Raw genomic sequence first — 22801 nt, forward strand, 5'->3', positions numbered from 1 at the left:
ATGCTCAGACATGAATGTGTTTTTATTTTCCTTTTTTTATTTCTTTTCCTTATGCCGTTGATGAGAGGAGCAGTCTTTAGAGTTCTTGCTTCATTCATATTCAGCAAAATAGCAGATTGTAGTGCAGCCGCTTTGATGCGCAAACTGAGTTTATGTCTCCACAAGGATATAAAGGCTCTGCACTTTTGCAGATAATGTCTTTTTACAGTACTATGTCAAAGGTCGATAACGTTGCACAACACCGGTTCAGTCTAGTCGTGCTGTGCTAGCTGTAAAAAAAGAAAATAAGAACTCGTACTGACAATGTTTTGTTTGTTGCCAGGAGAAAGCAATTCAAAGGATCTGTGTGATAACTGTTGCCAAAAAAAATAAATATATATATATAGTTAAATAGCTGGATTATTTTAGCATACTGTTTTTCAAAGAGTGAATGCTAGCAAAATGCAACGCATTTAAAATAAAATTACTCCGAAAATTAAAAGTAGAGGCACCTCTCCTTAGCCGAAAAAGATTAAATGGTTGAGAGATGTCTGTGTTCAAAGAGATTTTCTCCTCTTTGGAGGCTCTGATACTGAAGGTCTTTTTTTTTCTCCATTCACCAGATGTATGGAAGTGCTACAAAGCAACTTTGGAAAAGGCAGATGCATTAGTATGATCACTTCAAATGCAATATAACTAGTATATTGCTGCATGATGTTTTTGTTGCCTTGTACCAATGCCAAGACATGCAGATGATGTGGCTGAAGCACTAACAGCCAAATAAGTGCTAGCTTGCACCGAACGTACAACATGTTTCCCATGCTGAGGATAGTGTCTGTTGATATGAGGGTCTCCAGCAGCACCGGTTCTTTAAAGGAGCTTTCAGAAACAGAAGAAGAGAGGGACTGAATCTCCAGGGTTTTTCTCCATGCTGCATTACCTGTTAATGCATCACAAACAGCCAGTCTTCAAAAGAAGACGGCCAGGCCTGCTGGGGAGAAGGGGGCGATGTGTGTGTGTGTTTGTGTGTGTGTGTGGGGGGGGGGGGTATGGCAGAAAACACTCATAAACGCAACATAAAAGGCACCACCAAGGAAAGAGAAGGTGAGCAGAGGCTAAGGCAGCTCAATACATTCATTTGACAGAGAAGGAAGAGAGGGAGGGGGGTTACACCGATGAGGAAGAAGAGCAGTGAGAAAATCTTCAGATCTAGTGATGGTCTCATCGATACGTGCAGTCAGGCAGTCATTGGGCACTGACTGTGTGATGAACCCGTCTGGCTGCACAAACTCAAGTAGCAAGTAGTGACACGGCACGTTGGCATATGAAGCAGAGGAGCAAGAGCAGATAAACTCAAATTAAGCAGAGTTGTGATGAGAAAAACTGTGTGACTTCGATCAGGAACAAGGCCAAAGCTTGTACCTTGAATCAAAATTCTGCATAGAAACAAGATTGAATGGTTTTGCTGGGCCCGTGATGGCCTGAGGCTATGGCAACTTAATATTTAAAAAAGTCTAACTGATGCTTGCACAAAATTTAGATGTGCAGTACAACAGGAAGAAAGAAAAAAAAAAACCTAGATTCAACTGACAATCTTTCAACACCGGTTTATATCACATTTTGAGGCAACCCACCCTTTTGTCCCAGGGCAGTACTAAAGTGTTTCAAATTGGGTTAAGGGGGAAATAGCACTCATTTTCTATGCTTAGAAAGGGGGGTTTTGATAGAGAAGAAACACTAAGTGGAGACTAAGAAGAGAATCCAATACAATCCATCTATGTGATGATAGAATTACATAGGAACGGCTTCAATGGAGCGATTCACCAATTTTAAAAAGTACATCTTAGGAAGGAGATTGACCCATTATTAAATCAAATGTTTTTGCATGGATAAAAACACCCACTTACAGCAGGCTCACATATAAGATTCGAGCGGAGAGGTATCATTTCGGCCAAATTGGTCATTTTTCAAGCTACTGCATTACCTCTCACTGCTATGGCTTTGAGACATACTTATTTCAATTCCTATGAAGTTGTCAGTGTTTCCCAGCTATTTAACTCATATCAGGCTTTGATCAAATGTGGATCTGGACATTTAGCTGTTGGGTGTGTCTTTTGGCTTTCTGCTGAACATTTACAGTTCAAGATCCCTTCGGGGTAAAGTAGCACCTATCTGCAGCATGGCAAGGTGTTTGCATAGGATCTCCCCTCTCCTCTGCCTCCTTCCCTTCCCACAATGTAGTTACCTGGGACTGCAGGGTCTGCATCTGCCCTTCCAGCTCTTTAATTCTCTCCTCCTTCTTTTGAGATTCAGCCTGGGCCTCCTGCCGGGCACTGAATTCCTCATCAAACTGGAAACACATGATACACAAGAATGTCAGAATGCACAAGCACATTAATGCACACATACACACACATACCATAGTGGCATGGGTTGGTGAGTAATAGGATGTCTCAAAAGAATGGCCAACAACTGGGCATGTCAACAGACACCAACATCACACTGTGATGATTTACTTCCTCATAGATGTAAGCCTGTGTTGTCCTTTGGCTTTGCATCAAGCCCAGTCTTCATGTGGGCTTATAGAGCTAACCTTTAGAGAAAGCAAGCAGCGTCAGTAAAATGTTTTCACTGGCCCAGCAACAGGGTGCATGGTGGGGTACACACAAAGACCCCAGACACCCACCAGCACTAATTATATATATACATAATATCCAGTGAGTCAAGTAAATTCTTTATGAGACAGTACAAGCCATAAGCAGTCATCAGATGTCAAAACTGATTTGACAGCTGATGATTGGTTATGGCATGAAACGGGCTTGTACTGTCTCATAAAGAATTTACTTGACTCACTGAATTATTTTGCTGCTATTTTTTGGGAACTTTCCCTACCACTGAGTGTTTCTTTTAACAAAGTTTTATATATATATATATATATATATATATATATATATATGATGAGTGTGAGACGCACGAAACAGGCCTGTACTGCAATGTATTAAAATCTTTTTTTCCTGTATCCGTGTTGATATTGCACTCATTAGTTGAGCACCCACAACACCATCGACGGTATCGGGAAAAAAACGTCATGTGTGTATATATATATATATACACACACACACACACACACACACACACACACACATACATACATACATACATACAGTGGATATAAAAAGTTACATACCCCTAACATAATGGCAGGGTTTTGTGATGTAAAAAAAAACTAAACAAAGATAATTCATCTCTGAACTTTTTCCATCTTTAATGTGAAATTGCTAGTCAAACACAAACTGAAACCTTTAGCGAAAAAAAAACTTACAATAACCTGGTTTCATAAGTGTGCACACCCCTAAACTAATACTTTGTTGAAGCACCTTTTGATTTTATTACAGCACTCTGTCTTTTTGGGTAAGAGTTTATCAGCTTGGTACAGCTTGACTTGGCAATATTTTTCCACTCTTCCCTGCAAAAATGTTCCAGATCCATCAAATTATGAGGGCATCTCCTGTGCACAGCCCTCCTCAGGTCACCCCACACATTTTCAGTTGGATTCAGATCTGGGCTCTGTCTGAGCCATCCCAAAACGTTTATCTTCTTTTGGTGAAGTCGTTCCTTTGTTGATTTGGATGTATGCTTTGGGTCATTGTCGTGCTGAAAGGTTACATTCCTCTTCAGCTTTCTGGCAGACACCTGAAGGTTTTGCACCAAAATCAACTGGTATTTGAAGCTAGTAATGATTCCCTCCACCTTAACTAAAGCCCCAGTTCCCGCTGAAGAAAAGCAGCCCCAAAGCCTGATGCTGCCACTACCATGCTTCACCGTGGGTATGGTGATCTTCTGGTGATGTGCTGTGTTGTTTTTGTACCAAACATACCTTTTGAAATTATGGCTAAAGAGTTCAACATTGGTCTCATCAGACCATAACACATTTTCCCACATGGTTTTGGGAGACTGAATGTATCATTTTGCAAAATTTAGCTGGGCTTGGGTGTTTATTTTGTTTTTTTTTTTCATATGAAAAGGCTTCTGTCATGCTACCCAAACCCATAGCTCACAAGAAGAATACAGGAGGTTGTTGTCACATGTAGGGAGCAACCAGCACTTACCAGAAGTTCCTGCAGCTGCTTTAATGTTGCTGTAGGCCTCTTGGCAGCCTCCCTGACCAGTTTTATCCTTGTCTTATCAATTTTAGAGGGACGTCCTGTTCTTGATAATGTCACTGTTGTGCCATATTTTCTCCACTCATTGATGATTGTCTTCACTGTGTTCCATGGTGTATCTAATGCCTTGGAAAATCTTTTGTACTCCTGTCCTGATCGATACCTTTCAACAATGAGATCCCCTTCATGCTTTGTAAGATCTTTGTGGACCAGTTGGATGCAACTAAGAAGATGTCAGGGAAATCCTCCTCATTCTTCTTCGTCTTCTTCTTCTTCTTCTCCGGTTTACTAGTGGATCGCAAACAACTTTAAGGTGCACACCGCCACCTATTGTAAAAAAGTGTGTAACATCATGTCATCTTACCCTATTTCTTAAATTCTACCCATCAACCTTGTGTCACTTAAGAAAGTAAAAGGTGCCTTCCTAGTGATTTTAATCCCCTCTCCCTCTCCTTCTGTTCCCAGTAGCCCCATCAGATGAGGTACATCCTACAGGATCATCTGAACTTTATTTGGGGTTATTCATGGTCACTTTAATTGATGGCAGGTGTATACTAACTGATATTTAAAATGAATTTGATTGTGACTGGTTAATTCAGAACACAGCCACAGCCCAATTATAAAAGGGTATGCACACTTACTTATGCAACCAGGTTATTGTAAGTTTTGTATTTTTCTTTTTTACCCTAAAATGTTTCTGATGGTTTTTCACTTTATTCTTATGGGTTGCAATTTCTTTTTTTTATTTATTTCTGATTTTTCCCTTTTTTCTCCCAATTTAGTGGCCAATCGATCCCTATTTTAATTCAAACACCCACCCTTGTACTGCATGCGTTCACCAACTGCATATCTCCGGCCGGCAGTCTCAAAAGAGACGCCTCCCCACTTTCGTGACAAGGCGACTCCAGGCCGAACCACTGTTTTTTCCGACACACACAGAGACGCATTCACGTGACGAACACAAGCCGACTCCGCCCCCCTCCCGAAGACCGTTTTTGCCAATGATTGCTGCTTCATCGAGTCCGGCCATAGTCGGATCTGACGAGACCGGGGCGCGAACCCCGGTCCCCAGTGGGCAACTGCATCGACACAAAGCCGATGCTTAGACTGCTACACCACCGCGGACCCGCAATTTCATATTAAGTGTGGAAAAAGTTCTGACATGACTTTTTATTTATCGTGGTTTCATTTTTTTACATCACAAAAACCTGCCATTTTAACAGGGATGTGTAGACTCTTATATATATTCATTCATTCATTCATTCATTTTCATTCATCTTCAGCCACTTCTCAGGGTTGGGTTGCGGTGGCCTCAATGTTTAGATCTGTAGAACATGTCACAGACATCTCATCATCAGCCGCTTCTCCAGGGTTGGGTCGCGGTGGCAGCAAGCTACGTAGGGCATTTCAGACATCTCTCTCTCTAGCAACACCCTCCAGCTCCTCCTGGGGGGATCCCAAGGCTTTCCCAGGCCAGATTGGAGATGTAGTCCCTCCAGTGAGTTCTGGGTCTACCCCGGGGTCTCCTCCCAGTTGGCCGTGCCCGGTAAACCTCCAAAGGAAGGCACCCAGGAGGCCTCCTAATCAGATGCCTGAACCACCTCAACTGGCTCCTTTCGACGCGAAGGAGCAGCAGCTCTACTTTGAGCTCCCTCCGGATGGCCGAGCTCCTCACCCTATCTCTAAGGCTGAGCCCAGACACCCTACGAAGGAAACTCATTTCAGCCGCTTGTATCAGCCATTCCACCCTTTCAGTCACTACCCAAAACTCATGACCATAGGTGAGGGTTGGAACGAAGATTGACTGGTAAATTGAGATACATATATATATATATATGTTTGTGTGTGTGTGTGTGTGTGTGTGTGTGTGTGTGTTTTAGAGAACTAATCTAGTCGCAAAATAGTCTATTCATAAAAAACTAACATCATGCTTAAGTGACATGCCTAACTGAGAAATGGTCCTTGAGGAGATATAAAAGAAATAATGAATACTTACCTTGAGCGCTACGATCAAAACAATTTTACCCCAGAAGCTCTGCAACACCCCCCACACCCCACACCCAAAAAAAAGAAAAAAAAGAAAAACGAAAGTATACATCGCAGCATCGGCATTGATCCTTGTAATGCTGATACGGATCATGTAGCACCACAGCCAGCTATTGATCAGGACAACGAAATCAATACCTTGTCTGGGAGATCTGGGAATTGAAAGAAACTTTTCTGATGGTAGTTGACCAACCAAAGAGACTAGAGGAGTGATTAATACCTCACCTTTTTAGAGAACTCTGCAGCTTTCTGCTCACTCTCTTCCACTTTGGCTTTATCCACACACTGATCTGAAAGACACATTAACCACAATACTAAGGCCATATTCACACTGTCCCTCATAATTTCATACTGTGACTGCCTTTTTTTAATAGCCTAAAAGTCAATGGGGAGTGGCTGCAAGATGGATGGAACATGGCTACTTTGTGAAAAGCACTGCCTTTGCCTTTTGTTGTGTTTTTATTCAAGCTGTGCACATTTTGAAGATGACCAGAGTAAAACTTTCAGAGGAGCACCCAATGCAGAACAACTTGTCTTTTTTCCATAAATTTATTGGTGTTTATAAGTGTTTATTGGTGCATAGACAGCTTGAAGTTGATGACCATAACATGAAAAAAGAGAATGAAGGCTAGATGTTCAACAGAATAGTTAGATTTAGCAAGCAAATTCTCAAAAAAAAAAAATTGTGCAGTGCTCAAAGTGTCAATTAAACACTCGAGTTGTAACTTATTATCATTATTATCATATTATTTTATGCTGTTACTGGCAGTTACTCTAGTTGTGCTAGTTGTTATAGTAACAAAATGTGCCCTGCTTTTCATTATTACCACAAAATCCAACAGAAGCAGCATGTTTCCAACCAAAATTGCAGAGATTCCTTTGTTTCCTTGCTTTTCACAATAAACCCTGATGTGAATATGTTAAAAACAACGGAAAAAGAGGAAAGAGTGGCTGAGAAAGAGAGTGGGGAAGGAGACATCTTTCACTTATCCCTCAGGATGCCATTATTTGTTTCTGCAGGTCATCGGTGTGGCTTTAAAAAACATGCCCTTGAAGCCATTTTTACCAATTCTTCAAAATTCAGCAAAGTGAATGGACTGCATTTATATAGCGCTTTTCTAGTCTACCGACGACTCAAAGTGCTTTTCAATGGATGCCTCACATTCACACACTGACAGCGGAGGCTGCCATGCAAGGTGCCAACCTGCTCATCAGGAGCAGTTAAGGGTTCAGTGTCTTGCTCAATGACACTTCAACACGCTCTCTGGAGGAGCCAGGGATCAAACCAGCAACCTTCCAATTACTAGACAACCCGCTCTACCTCCTGAGCCATGCAGCCCCAAAGTGAGAAACCTAAACAATTTGGGGAATTTATATATCCTTTATGAATAGACTGAGAAACCCCCCCCTTTTTTCTCCCCAGTTGTACTTGGCCAATTACCCCACTCTTCTGAGCAATCCCGGTTGCTGCTCCACCCCTTCTACCGATCCGGGGAGGGCTGCAGACTACCACATGTCTCCTCTGATACATGTGGAGTTACCAGTCGCTTCTTTTCACCTGACAGTGAGGAGTTTCGCCAGGGGTCGTAGCGCGTGGGAGGATCACGCTATTCCCCACAGTTCCCCCTACCCCCTGAACAGGCGCACTGACCAACCAGAGGAGGTGCTAGTGCAGCGTCCAGGGCACACACCCACATCCAGCTTCCCACCTGCAGACACAGCTAATTGTGTCTGTGGGGACGTCCGACCAAGCTGGAGGTAACATAGGGATTCAAACCGGCGATCCCTGTGTTGGTAGTATACGGAATAGATCACTATGCTACCAAGAGAAACTTTTAATGAACGTTTTTTTGAAATGTCACACAACTGTTATTGACAAAAAAACAAAAACAAAAAAGCAGGAAAATATGTCCTCTATGATCTATGGGACCCAACTAACAAATGTCCAAGGTAAATAAAAGAAAGTGAAGTCTTGCCGTGCTTGTGACAACACAGACTTTGCCAACGTCTCACCTTTTATATAATGCACTATTCATGAACAATTAGATGATCCTATCCTATATGTCAAGCCACTACAGGTATTTGTCTTGAGAATCTCGGGGGAAAATTGAGCGGTAATGAGAGTAACTGTGGGATATCAAAAAAAGTTTAGCAATATCACTGATGTACCTCATGTTGCACACAGTTTAGCAGCAAAAAAAGGCATGTCTGGAGGTTGACTTAGACCATATAAAGGGTGAGATCACTACTGTAAGTCACATTTTACAGTAATTTCAAATTAGGTAATACAGTAAACATTTCAAACTTCCAGCCAAAAATTTGGCTGAGATTTAACAGGGAAGGAAAATGCAATGAATGAAAGAGATATCTACTATGAAGTGGGTATATACAAATATGTGAACGGTAGAAATAACTATTATGAGATGAGTGAGGATGAATATGTTTTTTTGCAAAAAAAAAAAAGTACCAATGAGATGGGTGAAGTCCACATCCAGTCTTTTACTGTAGCCAAAGTCAGGGTCCATCCCACTGCGATGTAAGACAACCTGAGCCACGCATTCTTCGATCACCTTGTAGTACTGAGGCCTGAGGGTCAGGAGACATAAAATGAAACAATTAGACAAGTCGCAGCAAGATACAAATGACACTCTTCAACGCTAATTAACCATTAATTATTCCCTTATCCAACCGAGAGGTCAGAAAATGCCAAATCGTAAAGGTTGCTGCAGGAGCACAAAGAGAAAAAGGTACACTATTAAATTTGATCACCAGCTTTACCCCGATCATGAAATTAGCAAATTAATGGATGTGTGCAACCAGGTCCCCGTGACTCTGTCCATTTCAAGGTGACAGACAAGAGCCAAAGCTATGGTTGCCCTCTTGCCTAATTCGCAATCATCTTTGCCAATTAGAGTAACCTCAAAAGCCGAAATGTAAATTTAATCAGAGTAATGTGTGTAATTGAAAGTACAAAAAGCCGAGAAAGCACACTGCCCAGTTAGGAGTGTGACTGAGCGCCTGGTCTTGGCATGCAGGGTGTCTGGATCAACCTGGGACTGACTGCTGTTCTGCCACACAGGTTGGTAGGTGACCTTGTCCCGCTTACATTATCAACTCTAATAGCAATTGACATTTGGAAAATACGATGTCAACTTCTGCTGAGTCACAAAGTGGCAATGATTACTTTCTACGCATGACCTTGACTGGTGCAAGCCGACATGTCATTTCCCTCTGTAAATACCCCATTTCCTCTCTCCTCTTAACTTGTGCCCATCACTACATTTAACCAGCCGGGGAACAATTAAATAACCGAGATTCAGACTTATAATGTGAACTTGAATTATGATAAGGGTTCATTTACCTACTTTTCAATTCATCATTTGAGGGGACTTCAGTATTTACTGCATAAATCCTATTTATTGAATTGTGATGCTGCTAGTTTTCCATGCTTTGTCTGAGTGATTACAGCCCTGTCTGTTGGTAAATGTGACAAACATAGATAAGTACAAATTCCTTCTTGGAGGTATTTATGCATGATGCATCACAAAACGAATAAATAAATACATAAATAAATAGATGAATAAAAAATGTTTCCCACTCTTAATAAGACGGTAGTACTGTAACACTATACTTTAATAGCACCGATATACTATGCACTCATGTTTCCCCTCGATAGCACAGTCATATATTGAGAGCTGCAGCGACTGCATGGTAAATTGGCAGTAGTCTAATTTCCTCGAGCAGGCCCTTCGCTTTTCTGTGATATTTAATGCATGTCAGAGATGCTCAGAAAGCCTGAGATCATAACATAGTCCTGGTGCAGATAAGGAAATCAAAGCCTTTTCAAATCCTGCTTGTCTATTGACTCTGCATGGCAACATAAGGGGTATGAACAGCCATGTGGCTCAGATAATCCCATTCACAGGCAGTGCTGTGAATGAGACATCTAGTGTTCACAGTGCGAATTTCATTATGTGAGCACAAAAAAAGGCGAACATGTCTCAGTGCAAAATGTTCAATAAAATGATCAGTTTTACTGCCGTGAATAACCAATTATTATCACAGACGGTACATGCTTGTAAAGTCAAAGGGCGAATTTAGTGGTTATCTTGTAGGTGGACAACCCATGAAATATCATGAACAGACCTACGGAAATAGAACATTTTGAACCAAAGCAATACACCATTAAGGTGCAATATTTTGAAAGCATGAAATGCCAGACATTTACTGTTAGCAGTCGGATTCGCCCACTTGTGACAAGAACAGGCAAAGTGAGAGAGAGAGAGCACACATTGCCCTGTATGGCTTAAGTGCCATGGCATTCGGCTTACAACTGTCACCGATGTACACCACATTATTATCTCAATAAGCCGCCCTATTTTCCCTGCGTCCTCCATCCTCCGCCACCACCAAGCAGGCCGGCTGGAGATAACTGGTGAAGGAGGGAGTGACCCAGAACTGTCAGGCCCCTCCATGGTGGGCAGAGCTGGGCTCCAGAAGCCAGCATATGTCCCCTGCATCATCGCCCGCCTTCTCTCTCACACTGCCACCTTCATTTCTTTCCACCATAGCTTGTAGTTCAGCGCAGCCTGAGCCATTTGATCCAGCTTTGCTCCACATAACCAGTATAATCCCCATATCACCCTGCTCCAAAAGAAGAGATCTGCTCTATTTTTACTGGGTGGGCTCGCTGTGCTCCCATTCGTCAGGCTTGCACTGAGAGATTAATTATCAAAAATAAAACAAGCCCCGGAGGGGAGGGAGGAGTGACAACTAATGCTGGTTTAGAAGAGTGACATTAGTCAGAACACTGTGATGGGTCTGCTTAATGTAGAGTTATTGTTCAGGATTTTACTGTGAAAAATATAGAAACGCTCATATCTGATGAAGTTTACCATATAATTAATTTAGTAGTGATGATATTTGTTGAGGCTGAATTACGGTTCCAAGCCTGTGTTACATTTTATTTATTTATTTGTTTATTTATTCTGGGGGGGGGGGGCATTTTTCTCCCCAATTGTATCCAGTCAATTACCCCACTCTTCCAAGCCATCCCAGCTGTTGCTCCACCCCCTCTGCCAATCCGGGGAGGGCTGCAGACTACCACATGCCTCCTCTGATACGTGTGAGGTCGCCAGCCGCTTCTTTTCACCTGACAGTGAGGAGTTTTGCTAGTTTTGCTAGCATGTGGGAGGAACACACTATTTCCCCCAGTTCCCCCTCCCCCCTGAACAGGCGCCCCAACCGACCAGGACACATACCCATATCCAACTTCCCACCCACAGACATGGCCAATTGTGTCTGTAGGGACGCCCGACCAAGCCAGAGGTAACACAGGGATTCGAACTGGCAATCCCTATGTTGGTAGGCAACAGAATAGACCGCTACGCTACCCGGACACCCCTGTGTTACATTTTATAATCTAGACCATTGGGTCAAAGTGCCTACTCCCGATGGAATGTTGCCTTACATATTCCTTTGATCAGAAAGTCACCTTACACAGCTACTGACAGTCTGCAACCAGTGACTGACTCAAACTGACGGCACACATTGCCACCAACCAATCCCTCTTATAGACACCGCCAGAAGCTCTGCCCAAAAGGTTTTCAAAAGGGCAGATGACTAAATTCTATTCACAGGCTATTTCTCTTCCATATGATATCTGACCAAACCAAGAAAATAAAAAGAAACAAGTTCAAAAAGATAAAGAAAATAAGTTGATGAAGAGGCTCTATTTTGGAGTTACCAAACACACTTGGCTTGAAAACCGTCTATGGCAAAAATGATGCCTCAGTAAAAATGTACCTGTGCATGTATAGTATGCGTTGGCAACAATGGTTTTGTGTGTGTGTGTGTGTGTGCCTGCCCACATTTGTGATACAAGGCAGTGATTTTTTGAATTTCTTTTTATGAGAATCAGCGCTGATTTTCTTTTTTTACTTTCAGCCTCGTAGCAGAGGGGACACGGACAGTAATGCTGAGCTGGACTTGGCTGTACTAGCTGGTTAATGTGAATTCTATTTCTCACTTTCCACGACTAGATGAGGGATACATTATTCATAACTCCAAGGGAGCTGCAACTTGTCTCTGGTAAATTCATCTTCCTCCTCTTCTCTCATCCTCCCCTTGATTCCCCATCTCCTTTTTTTGTCTTAAATATTTTATTTCTGCAAAAAGGTCTGACACAGCAGTGAATTTATCAGTGCCATTCCATTCAGGGGAGTGATGGCTTTTATGCCCAGTGACTGACGTATTTACAGTTGCAAAGCAGAGTTCGGAGCTAGGCCAACTTTTGTAATAATAACTTAATCATTCCTAATGAAACAATAATATAGCTACCACGGTTATTTAAAGTTCACTGCTTCCAGTGGCCAAAGGGGGAAAGACCTTACGAAAGAAAAGGTAAGTAAACCATTAATGCACTATTACATACTAGCTGACCTCTGTGTGCAACACAAGGAAAACTTTTGGAAGACTGTGAGTCTTTGCAATAGTTATGATAGACAGGAGTTGATGCATATTTTAACCCGCAAATACCTTACGAAAAAAAAGGTAAGTAAACCATTAATGCACTATTACATACTAGCTGACCTCTGTGTGCAACACAAGGAAAACTTTTGGAAGACTGTGAGTCTTTGCAATAGTTATGATAGACAGGAGTTGATGCATATTTTAACCCGCAAATGCAGTGCAATGCTTTTTGTTATCTAGCCCTTTTTATGGGAGATTCACAGGGGTGTATCCTTGAGGATGACATGCCTTGAAGGAAAAAAAAAGAGGCTTATTGCAGAGTGGTTGCTTCATATGGAAAAGTGCATCTGAAAAACAAAAACTACAGCTTCGACTAAGGCCATCCTGGGTATCGTATAAATATTTGCCTGTTGAGGAAAAGAATTTCCAGTCCAACCTATATAGGTGTATAGCTTCAAGTAAGGTCAAAGAGCATCAGGCAGCAGTTGGTCTCACTCCAACAGAGGACTAGTGGTGTATGAGGAAAGACAGCACTCACCTGATGTAATAGTCATTCCTGATGAGCAAGAGGTGCTGAAGGATCGACAAGAAGTACGCTTCTGATCCAGTGTCCTTCACCATGTTGGACAGGAGGTGGTATACCTCACTCATGTCAGTAAAGGAGGAAGGTTAAGGCAAACAACAACATGACAGCATGGATCCTCACTTAAATTTATGAGCAATTTAAATACCAAAAGGCGACTTGTTGAGAAGATTAAGCAGAGGCCTCATTTGAGACAATCGATGAAGCAGCTGCATCATCACTGCTTGATTTTTCATCATCTCCACAGCTATATTGTGTGCTATGCATGTAAATAATTTCATAAATCTTCAGCACCCCATTAATCACGCAGTCTGACAGGTGTCACTGTGCACATGCAAACTTAGCCGCTGTTCCTTTTATCTGTTATCTCTCTGGGGAGCTAAAGCTGTGTAAACAGCCAAGTCGAGCAGTAAGGAGCGCTCCCCCTGGTCTACCTGTCACTCTGAACCTTCCAAGAAAAAGGAAATTAATCACGTGAAAAACCCATTATTTTGAATATTTTAAAGGCTGGTGCGAGTAGATGTTGATCATTCAAAGGGCAAAGGATGTTGCCGAAACCCAGTCCAAGGGCTGTAAGTGGCAGAAAAAAATATGTGTTACAAAAACGACTAAACGTATTGATCATGTGTCCAACTGCCAACTCTTCCCAGGGGGAGGCAGTGATGGCTTTGATATCTGGAATACGTGTTAGATCAGGTTGTCATTTTTTTTTCGGCTTTGTCCATTTCTATTTACCCATAACATACATGTGTTCCTTCAGGACTGACTGCTGCTGATTTGCTTTCCGAAATAATATAGAGTTGCAGGGGCTGAGATGAGGTTGCATTCCCCCACCCCACCCCCCCCAAAAAAAAAAAACATCTAGAAGATAAAGTTGATTAATTTGACACTGAAACAGCAAGAAGGCCCTGGGTTTGAACCCCAGGGTAGTCCAACCTTGGGGGTCGTCCCGGGTCATCCTCTGTGTGGAGTTTGCATGTTCTCCCCATATCGGCCCTGGGATAGCCTGGTGGCCTGTCCAGGGTGTCTCCCCGCCTGCCGCCCAATGACTGCTGGGATAGGCTCCAGCATCCCCGTGACCCTGAGAGCAGGATAAGCGGTTTGAATAATGGATGGATGGATGGATGGATGGGTGATACTGAAACTACAGGGTGAAATATAATTATTGTTATTTTTTTCCAGGTATTTTTTTTGTTTTTCAGACAAAATACGTGGCTACAAATAGTTTCACTTTGAGATTACAAACTGATATATGAGCATGTGGGGGCTATATTTATATATTGATAAAAATCTGTTTTTTAGGGTTCATTTCTGTCAGGGATTTCATTCACAAATAATTGCAAAAAACAAATAATCGCAAAAAAAACAAAAACAAAAAGCAGTGTAGCTTATGGAAGTGAAGAACAGAGGAAAAAAACGTTCCTCTCAAACTGCTTAAATTGTTCACTTGAAAGAAAGAGGTTCTTCCCCTGGAGACTAAGCTTGTTTAAATAAAAATAAATAAATCAAAAATAAGCCTCTTACATGTGTGCACATAAACAGAAAACAAGACCACTAAGGAGGTGGCGCCGTGTTAAGCCGAGAAAGATGAAAAATTGATCAACCTTCATGACATGAAGTGTGGATTTTGACAGTTTCTGCTAAAATATTTACACACTGTACCGGCTGCAGACTGATACACGTTCACTCTCACTTTCACTCCATCTTCATTCTTGGTTTGCATCTGGTCAGAGAGCAGTAAAGAGGGGCTGGCTGATTTGTGTGCGATTAAAAAAAAAACATAATGGATGACATGTTCTTCTGTGGGTCTTAGGGGCTTACAAAATCCAGGTAAATAGGTCTAAAGAAGGATGCGCAAATTGGACAAAAATGGAAGTGCAACACTAAATGTTGGGATTTGCTGCTTGCGACAGCAACAGCTGTGCATTGACTGCAAGAATAAGAACGGCTTGACTAATTTTATTTACAATTATCCAAACAACATGTTACCTAAAATCAATAGGACTCAGAGTGGCTAAGACCATGTCTTCAGAGGTTCAGGGAAGGGTTTGAGATCATTTATCTCATGTTCCCCAATGACAACTGCTGATCTTAGTCTTCCATCGACAGCTGATGACAGATAATCCCCGGGTAGAATATTCATTAACGATGGCTCAAAAGATTTATTTTCTCTGCAGGAACAAAACAGAACAATAAAAATACAGCTCAACCACCCTCTGCACTTTCCATAGTGTTTTTTTTTCATCCACACAAAATAACCTACAGCAGCAAGAACTAGAACAGATCTAGGCCTTTTAAACACTGTTTGACACTTTCCTATTAACTTCCAACAACGTCTGTAATTAAACGCTTATCCCATATCAAATTTTTAGAGTGAGGGCTGGGAATACAGGCTCCACTTAAGTATCATTTCACCCTCCCCTGTATTAGCCAAGGAGGAAGCCTGGGAGAATTACTAATCCTGTGAGATGCAATTATAGCCTCACCACAGCAGCATATGAGACAACACAAGAAGGAGCCTGCACCATCAAAGCACCCAGCCAGCTACACCTATCAGCAAGCTGGAGAAGTAAAGCTAATGCAGAATAATGCTGATCTATTACATCTCTCTCTCTCTCTCTCTCCCCCCTCTCTCTCTCTCACACACACCTCTCTCTCTCCCTCTCTCTCTCTCTCACACACACACACACACACACACACTCTCTCTCTTTCTCCCTCTCTCTCACTCCCTCTCTCTCTCGCTTTATTTCTCTCTCTGTTTCTCTATTTCTGAATCACAATAATACATTTTATTTGTACAGTGCTTTTCAAAATACTCAAAGACGCTCTGCATATGTTAAAATAAACATAAAAGAAACGCACCAAAAGCATAAAAACACACAGCACTAATCACACATTAAAAGCAATTCTGAAGAGATGAGTTCTGATGAATGATTTGAATATGGACAGATCGGTGCAGTCTCTGATGTGTTTGGAGGGGGTGGCTATAGAGAAGGCTCTGTCGCCATCATGAATAAACATGTGCAGCAGACAGGTGAGAAGTAGACCAGTCAGTGGCGGGGTCAATCAATCACCATTCCACAGGCCATTAATATTCATTAGTGGCCTGGAGTCACCTCCTCAGCACCTGGACCCGGACCGGATGCAGAGGAGACAAGCCTCTCTCGTTTAATATTCATGAGCCTACTGGGAGAAACAAGACACATATGCAATGCTCAAGAAGACGAGGTACCACCTATGTGATGGGATATGTGTACAAATTCATGTGTGTGTGTGTGTGTGTGTTTGTGTGTATTTTTACGCATTCATAAATTAGGGAAGCTGAGGGGGACTAAGGGCAGCTAGGGCATTAACTTCATGCTTAGAGCTCACAGATCAATACCGCATTGTCCTTGGAAACAAACATTGGGTCGTCTCATTTGTGAACCTGCTCAAGCACATCATTAATCGAGGTACTCTCTCTCTCTCTCTTTCTCTCTCGCTCTCGCTCGCCCTCCATGTGTCAACAGAAACTGTCACTCAAAGCGGCACTCACTGGCTGATTTTCCAGGCGCTGTGGGATCGGGGAGACAAAGGTTGTTGGAATGAACATCTGTATAACAATGTCAGCATCTGGTATGTCTGTCCAGTGTCAACCTTTTGCACATACCCTTAGAGAAGATTTGTGAATTATTAAAGGCCTCTCGCTTGGGACGCTTGAAAAAGTCTCCCAACTCTGGACTAAATTACTATCCACTTTATTAACTACAACGCTGCAAGTTAAGAGTTAAGTGGACCTTGGCAGTGCAGAGTCGGGGGAGAAAACAGACTTTGTTGAAAACGGAAGACCAAAAAAGGGCAATAATTGTGGAGATATAAATTGCACAATGCAAATCAAATGATAAACAAAAATGATAATTGAGGGGGAAATAAAACCAACAAAATACTACCACCTAAGCTACCACAAAAGCGTATGGAAGCATTTCCTCTTGATATCCGCCACCCCTGCCTAGCGACAGCCCAATGTGGACCACAGCGAGATGTGACAATGTGATGAAAAGAAGGGAGCAGAAAAGTAATGGAGTGGAGTGCAAAGGAGGAAAGGTCGGGGACAATGGGGTTGTTTACAGAGTTCTCCTGGTCAGAGATGGAGCTGGAGATCGCGCTAGGGATCCTAAAATCCCTCTCTAATGAACCTATCTTTAGATTTTAAAGCCTGGCCAAGCCCACAAAATACACTCATCTCCTGCCACCAGCTTGGCAGGCCTATTCATCTGTATATTCACACGGAGGTGGACGAAAGGATATTCCATCTCTGCACGGATGTCATCAAGGCGATGGGAGAGTTCAATGAAGTCCTCCTCCTTATTCTCATTGAACACCTTCAGTTGGATGTCTAGCTCCTCCGTCTCTTTCAGTTCCTGGATTGAAAGACATAGATAGTTGTAAAAAGAAACACTAAACTGTGCAAAAAAAAAAAAATCATCTCGCAATCTTCTCTCTGGATATAATTAGCTTTGGGTGCATTGGCACTGAATGGATGCAAGGTAATAAAGCTTGAGAAGGTTTACTCCTCCAAATGTTTGTATGTTTAGAGCTAGTCAGATATATAGTATCTATATTACTATTCTACACTGAAATACCAGAATCCACCAGTTCCTGCTAAAGCCATACAGGCACCGGGGCGCCCTGATCCTCCTCAGCTACAGCTGTTCCATAATGTACCGCTTCCAGCACACCTTTTCCCGCCACGAGGGGATGTGGGGGTTCTCTTTACCACCTTCGTATGAATCACCGGCAGTGGAGTTTACAGACAGAGACGGGGCCAAATGTAACCCAATTTCTGCAACTATCAATCATGCTGCGCCGTTCTTTGGGCACGCAATCTGTCTTAAGCAACACTCATTCGCAAAGAAATGGCGCACGATGCCAGGAAAAGTAGGTGCAGGAGAAGAGAGAGGAGTCAGGGACGGGGGGGGGGGGGGGGGGGAATCTACAGAGACAAAACAAATCTCTTTAGTCTCTTACTTCGGTTCACTTTTTCATCACCGCCATCAGCTACACTTGCTTCCCACCGTAGCTCATAATTAGATGCCTGGGCACCTGCTTTGATGCATGCATTAAAACCTCTGAACGTGGCATTCATAAATGACTGTACGCTGAGACTCGTTCATATTGGGGGGCAGAAACAAAGATAATTAAAGTAATGACATTAATAATCAACTGGAGCAGCCGGGATCACTTATTAGCAACTGGTGCTGCGACACGTTCACCCCGCTCGCTGCAAATGAGGTCTTGAGTGATGAGTGGGTGCTTGTTTGCCTTCACCTCATGTGAAGATGTGCAGGCTGACTGATGATGATGCCAGAGAGAGCTGTGTTCGGTGGTCCCTTTACAACCCATATACCCGAAGCATTTGTTAGTGAACAACAATGACAACAACAACAATAATAATAATAATATTAACAAAAACATCAGGGAGGAGAGGGTTATATAATATATCCATCAGAGACACAAGTTTGCCTGCATGGTATGTGAACTGATAGCTTATGCTTTGCTTCTTGCAGACAGGAGTAGACATTTGTCATGCAAATTGTAAATCTTTGTGTCATTGGCAATTCTAATATTTATGCCAATACTCCATCATGCACACCAATGTTTAGCCTATTTATACTGAGATACGTCTCAGTATAAATTACCCTATTAAAACATAAGACAAGACTATCCAATCAAGTTTGGTAACAACAGCTGTACTTTAGTTATCAATTAATTCTTAGTTTTTTGTTTTTATTTCACTTTCTTGTTTGTTTTTTTTTTTCTTTCCCTCTTGAAGTTCACACATCCATATGGGTGTGAATTTTAGGCCAGGAAACTCATGAACTCCTGACTTCAGTACTTTCATTACTTATGGGGTTAATTTCACTCCACCACAAATTCTCGACGTTTTAGAGAGTGATGTTTTTCTGATGGTTTGAGCTGATGAGGTTCATATCGAGTAGCACAGGCAAAGCTGAATCACTGCAGCTCTCCTTTCTGTAGGTACAACAGTCTGGGTAAGCTTGGAGTTTTAATAATGTCTGACTTTTACTCAGCATACATTACACCTCCCCAGATATCACTATATATTATAAAACAGTGACAAAGTGACAAAGTCATATTGAAGCAACAGAGATGCCAAGGGAGTAAGATGATTATGATGATGGCAGATAACATTTTGTTCAACAAATATTTAGAGTATCTCAGTTTCCAATAACAACAGGTGTATTGTTGGAATTAATTGCCTTTTTTTGGTTGTTTTTTTCCCTCATTGTTGGCTTTTAACCTGCTTGCAAAAAAAAAATTATCTTCTAAGATGCTAAGAGGAGTTTTTAACTGGTTATCAGCCTCAATTTAAATTTGGTGCCTCTATATGACTCATATAACTAAATGAGACCATCAACAAGGTGATTAGATGTTGCTATATCTCCTTTCGGCTGCTCCCGTAAGGGGTCGCCACAGCAGATCATCTGTTTCTATCTCTTCCTGTCCTCTGCATCTTCCTCTGTCACACCAGCCACCTGCATGTCCTCCCTCACCACATCCATAAACCTTCTCTTTGGCCTTCCTCTTTTCCTCTTCCCTGGCAGCTCCATATTCAGCATCCTTCTCCCAATATACCCAGCATCTCTCCACCACACATGTCCAAACCATCTCAATCTTGCCTCTCTTGCTTTGTCTCCAAACCATCCAACCTGAGCTGTTCCTCTAATATACTCGTCCTAATACTGTCCTTATTTGTCACTCCCAATAAGTCTGTGAATGTTCTCATTCATCCAGGTCATGGTTATCCAAAGGAATTGAATCAAGTGCAACTGGACTTGGTATATATCCGTGAAGACGTTCCGCCTCTCATCCAAGAGGCTTCATCAGTTTGTGCCTTTCTGACTAGACCAAGCTAGTCTGACTGGCTGGTGATGAAATATCTGAGTTTCACGGATATATACCAAGTCCAGTTGCACTTGATTCAATTCCTTTTGACACTCCCAATAAGATATTGCTATATAATGATTCAAAACGCTCATCTACGTATTGGATTCTCCAATAAATCTGACTAAACAATCTACAGCACACAGTCACGATAAATAGCCACAATTAAGAGATACATGACCTCACCACAGCATTTCTTGCAAGCATCTGTTCTGACAAAACACCACTGCATCCATCTCTAACTCTTCCATTCAAAACAAATATATAAGCCATCAGAGGGTGAATGTAGATCTTTACAATGAGAGGCAATGCACATGCAAAACAAAGTCGTTCTTCTACAAAAAACTACAACTTTTGTCCACAGTATTGCACAAAGTCAAAAAAATATATAAAGCTCCTTGCAGCATCTTTAACACAATAGATTGTGGTAGTTCCGGTAAAGGTGTTTTCACATTACTCACTGGCAGAATTTTCTTGAGGCCACATCTCAGGAACTCGTTGCGCAGATGTATCCTGAAATCCAGGTCATCCGGGGAGGTAACCAGAGCATTGATAAGCTGCATACAAGCCACCTATGTGGACAGATGGACAGGCAGTCAGACAGACACACAAATGCACACACATACAACAGTTATTAAAGAGAACAAGTTTATGAGATCTCCAAAAAAGAACATAAAATCCAAAAGTATGGTTTGATAATTCATCATGTTGGGTCTCAGTCACAAAGAGATGTGCTTTAGTGTGTTTGACTGGAGTTCAAGATGAATTAAATAGACATGGAATGTATTATACATTAGGTAAACAACTACCATCTCGAGGATAAGGGAGATGAGACGGGAAGGGATCTGAGGTGAAAACACGAGTTGAGCAGAGGGGCCATTTTATGTTCATGATATACTATAGAATAGAGAAAGAAACTTACAGTAGGGATGGAGACAGAGACAGATGGACGGAGGTAGAAAGACACTTGAGAAAGTGGAGGTCTGGCAAGTATATTGACCGAATGTGTACTATCGACTGATTTACTGGACGGGGGAAGAGGTGAGGGGGTCAGGAAAGGAGGGGAAGGGGAAATCGCTGATGGGTCTTAACGGGCTGTGAGGCAGCTCGGGGGAGCAGGACCCGGGCAAGACAGAGTGTTCCTCAGACAGACGATCGATAACAGGCTGAAGGATTCCCATGGACGACATGTGAAAAGTTGTGTGCGGAAACCTTGACCCAGTGTTCAAGTGTAGTTTTGTGTTCTTGACTGAACAGCCATGGCACGGCTGAGAGCAGGTGTCTGTAATAAGGTTTAATGGCTCTAATTAAATGTCAATTTAGAATTCTTTGGTTTCACGTGATTGCAAGCGTATGAACGTAACCACACAAAGAACAGATGTGCATGCCGCCCACACATTGCGGCACTGTATAAGTGTCTTACAGTATCTAGTTTCCCCTCCACCTCGTTGTCTTGCCCTCTTTTAAGGGGAAAAAAAAAGATCTCCTCTCCACTGCCCTCCACCCTCAACTTCCTACCCCATGGATAGTATATTTTTTTTTATTACACTCCATGTCCTTTTAATTCATTATAGTGCCGATCAAGTACAATGAAATACATCTGTTCGGTTGGACTGCCTGGAGAATGCAGAATAACAACCATCTGGCGTCAACAACATCTAATTTTCTATATTTTCAGCCCCGGTCTGTCACAACAGGACATGAAAGAGGGTTATTTTAGCTGGGTGAGGAAAAGAGGCAACTGGTCAAACAATAGATATACGTGTTCAACTATATTCCCCTGGGAAGCTTGGGCTTGTTGCAGGAGGACGGGACACTGGCATCAAATACAAGTCACTGGTGTCGGGCACCAGAATCATGGGAGGCCGTCTTCATGTTCCAGCACGGCTTCAGGGCCTTTAAACAAGTTCTGTGCACTGATGCCTGACATTTTATCCACCAGAGGCCAACAAAACATAAAAGAAACTTCGCCAAATCTTCACAGGATTTATGTGAGTCAGGAGACCCATGGCACTGATGAAAAATTCCTTCTCTTCTCCTGCATGCAGATTGATGCTCTCATCAAACACCTCAGCCACACCTCAGTCATGTATTGTGGAGTGCTGGAGTGAGATTTGGAGGGGGAGGGGTCGTGGGGAGCACACACGTGTGTGAGTGTGTGTGTGTGTGTGTGTGTGTGTGTGTGTGTGTGTGTGTGTGTGTGCGTGCTTTTGAGCGGCACAAAGGAGCCACAGCGCCATTCCAAACGGTCTAATTGAACATGGCACTGCTGAGATGTTTTTTTAAGTTGGGATTCAGGCTCCCTGTCTCGCTCGGCCTTTTTAAGCAGAGCCTGAACCAGCTCAAGCCACATTTTAATCCCATCCTTCAAGTCTACTACAGCTCGTCAGCATATCACAGCATGTATGTGTGTGTGTGTGTGTGGGGGGGGGGGGGTAAATAAATAAAAATTGTTTCTAATTTTCTCAAATCCTCTGCATCAACAAGGTATTTTAATTTACCTCACAATTAGTGGAACTTCATTTAATTAGTACCACCAATCAGAGGATTTGTGCTTCCTTTTCCCATTCCTCTCTCCTTCATTCCTGTCTACCATCACTTCATATAGTCCTCC

General features: G+C 42.3%; 1 protein-coding gene across 5 annotated transcripts in view; it reads right to left on the bottom strand.

Annotated features, from left to right (window-relative positions):
• diaph2 (diaphanous-related formin 2) overlaps positions 1-22801 on the bottom strand; it is a 621385-nt gene that overhangs the window by 427976 nt on the left and 170608 nt on the right. For all 5 annotated transcript variants that reach the window (XM_056275993.1, XM_056275983.1, XM_056276006.1 and 2 more), the window contains 6 exons: positions 20649-20759; positions 17530-17642; positions 13198-13314; positions 8656-8774; positions 6414-6478; positions 2225-2329 (listed from right to left, as the gene is read on the bottom strand). In XM_056275993.1, coding sequence (XP_056131968.1) covers positions 2225-2329; positions 6414-6478; positions 8656-8774; positions 13198-13314; positions 17530-17642; positions 20649-20759 — 630 coding nt within the window. The remainder of the gene's footprint in view (positions 1-2224; positions 2330-6413; positions 6479-8655; positions 8775-13197; positions 13315-17529; positions 17643-20648; positions 20760-22801) is intronic.

Source organism: Lampris incognitus, chromosome 1, assembly GCF_029633865.1.
Source record: "Lampris incognitus isolate fLamInc1 chromosome 1, fLamInc1.hap2, whole genome shotgun sequence".
Lineage (NCBI taxonomy): Eukaryota > Metazoa > Chordata > Actinopteri > Lampriformes > Lampridae > Lampris > Lampris incognitus.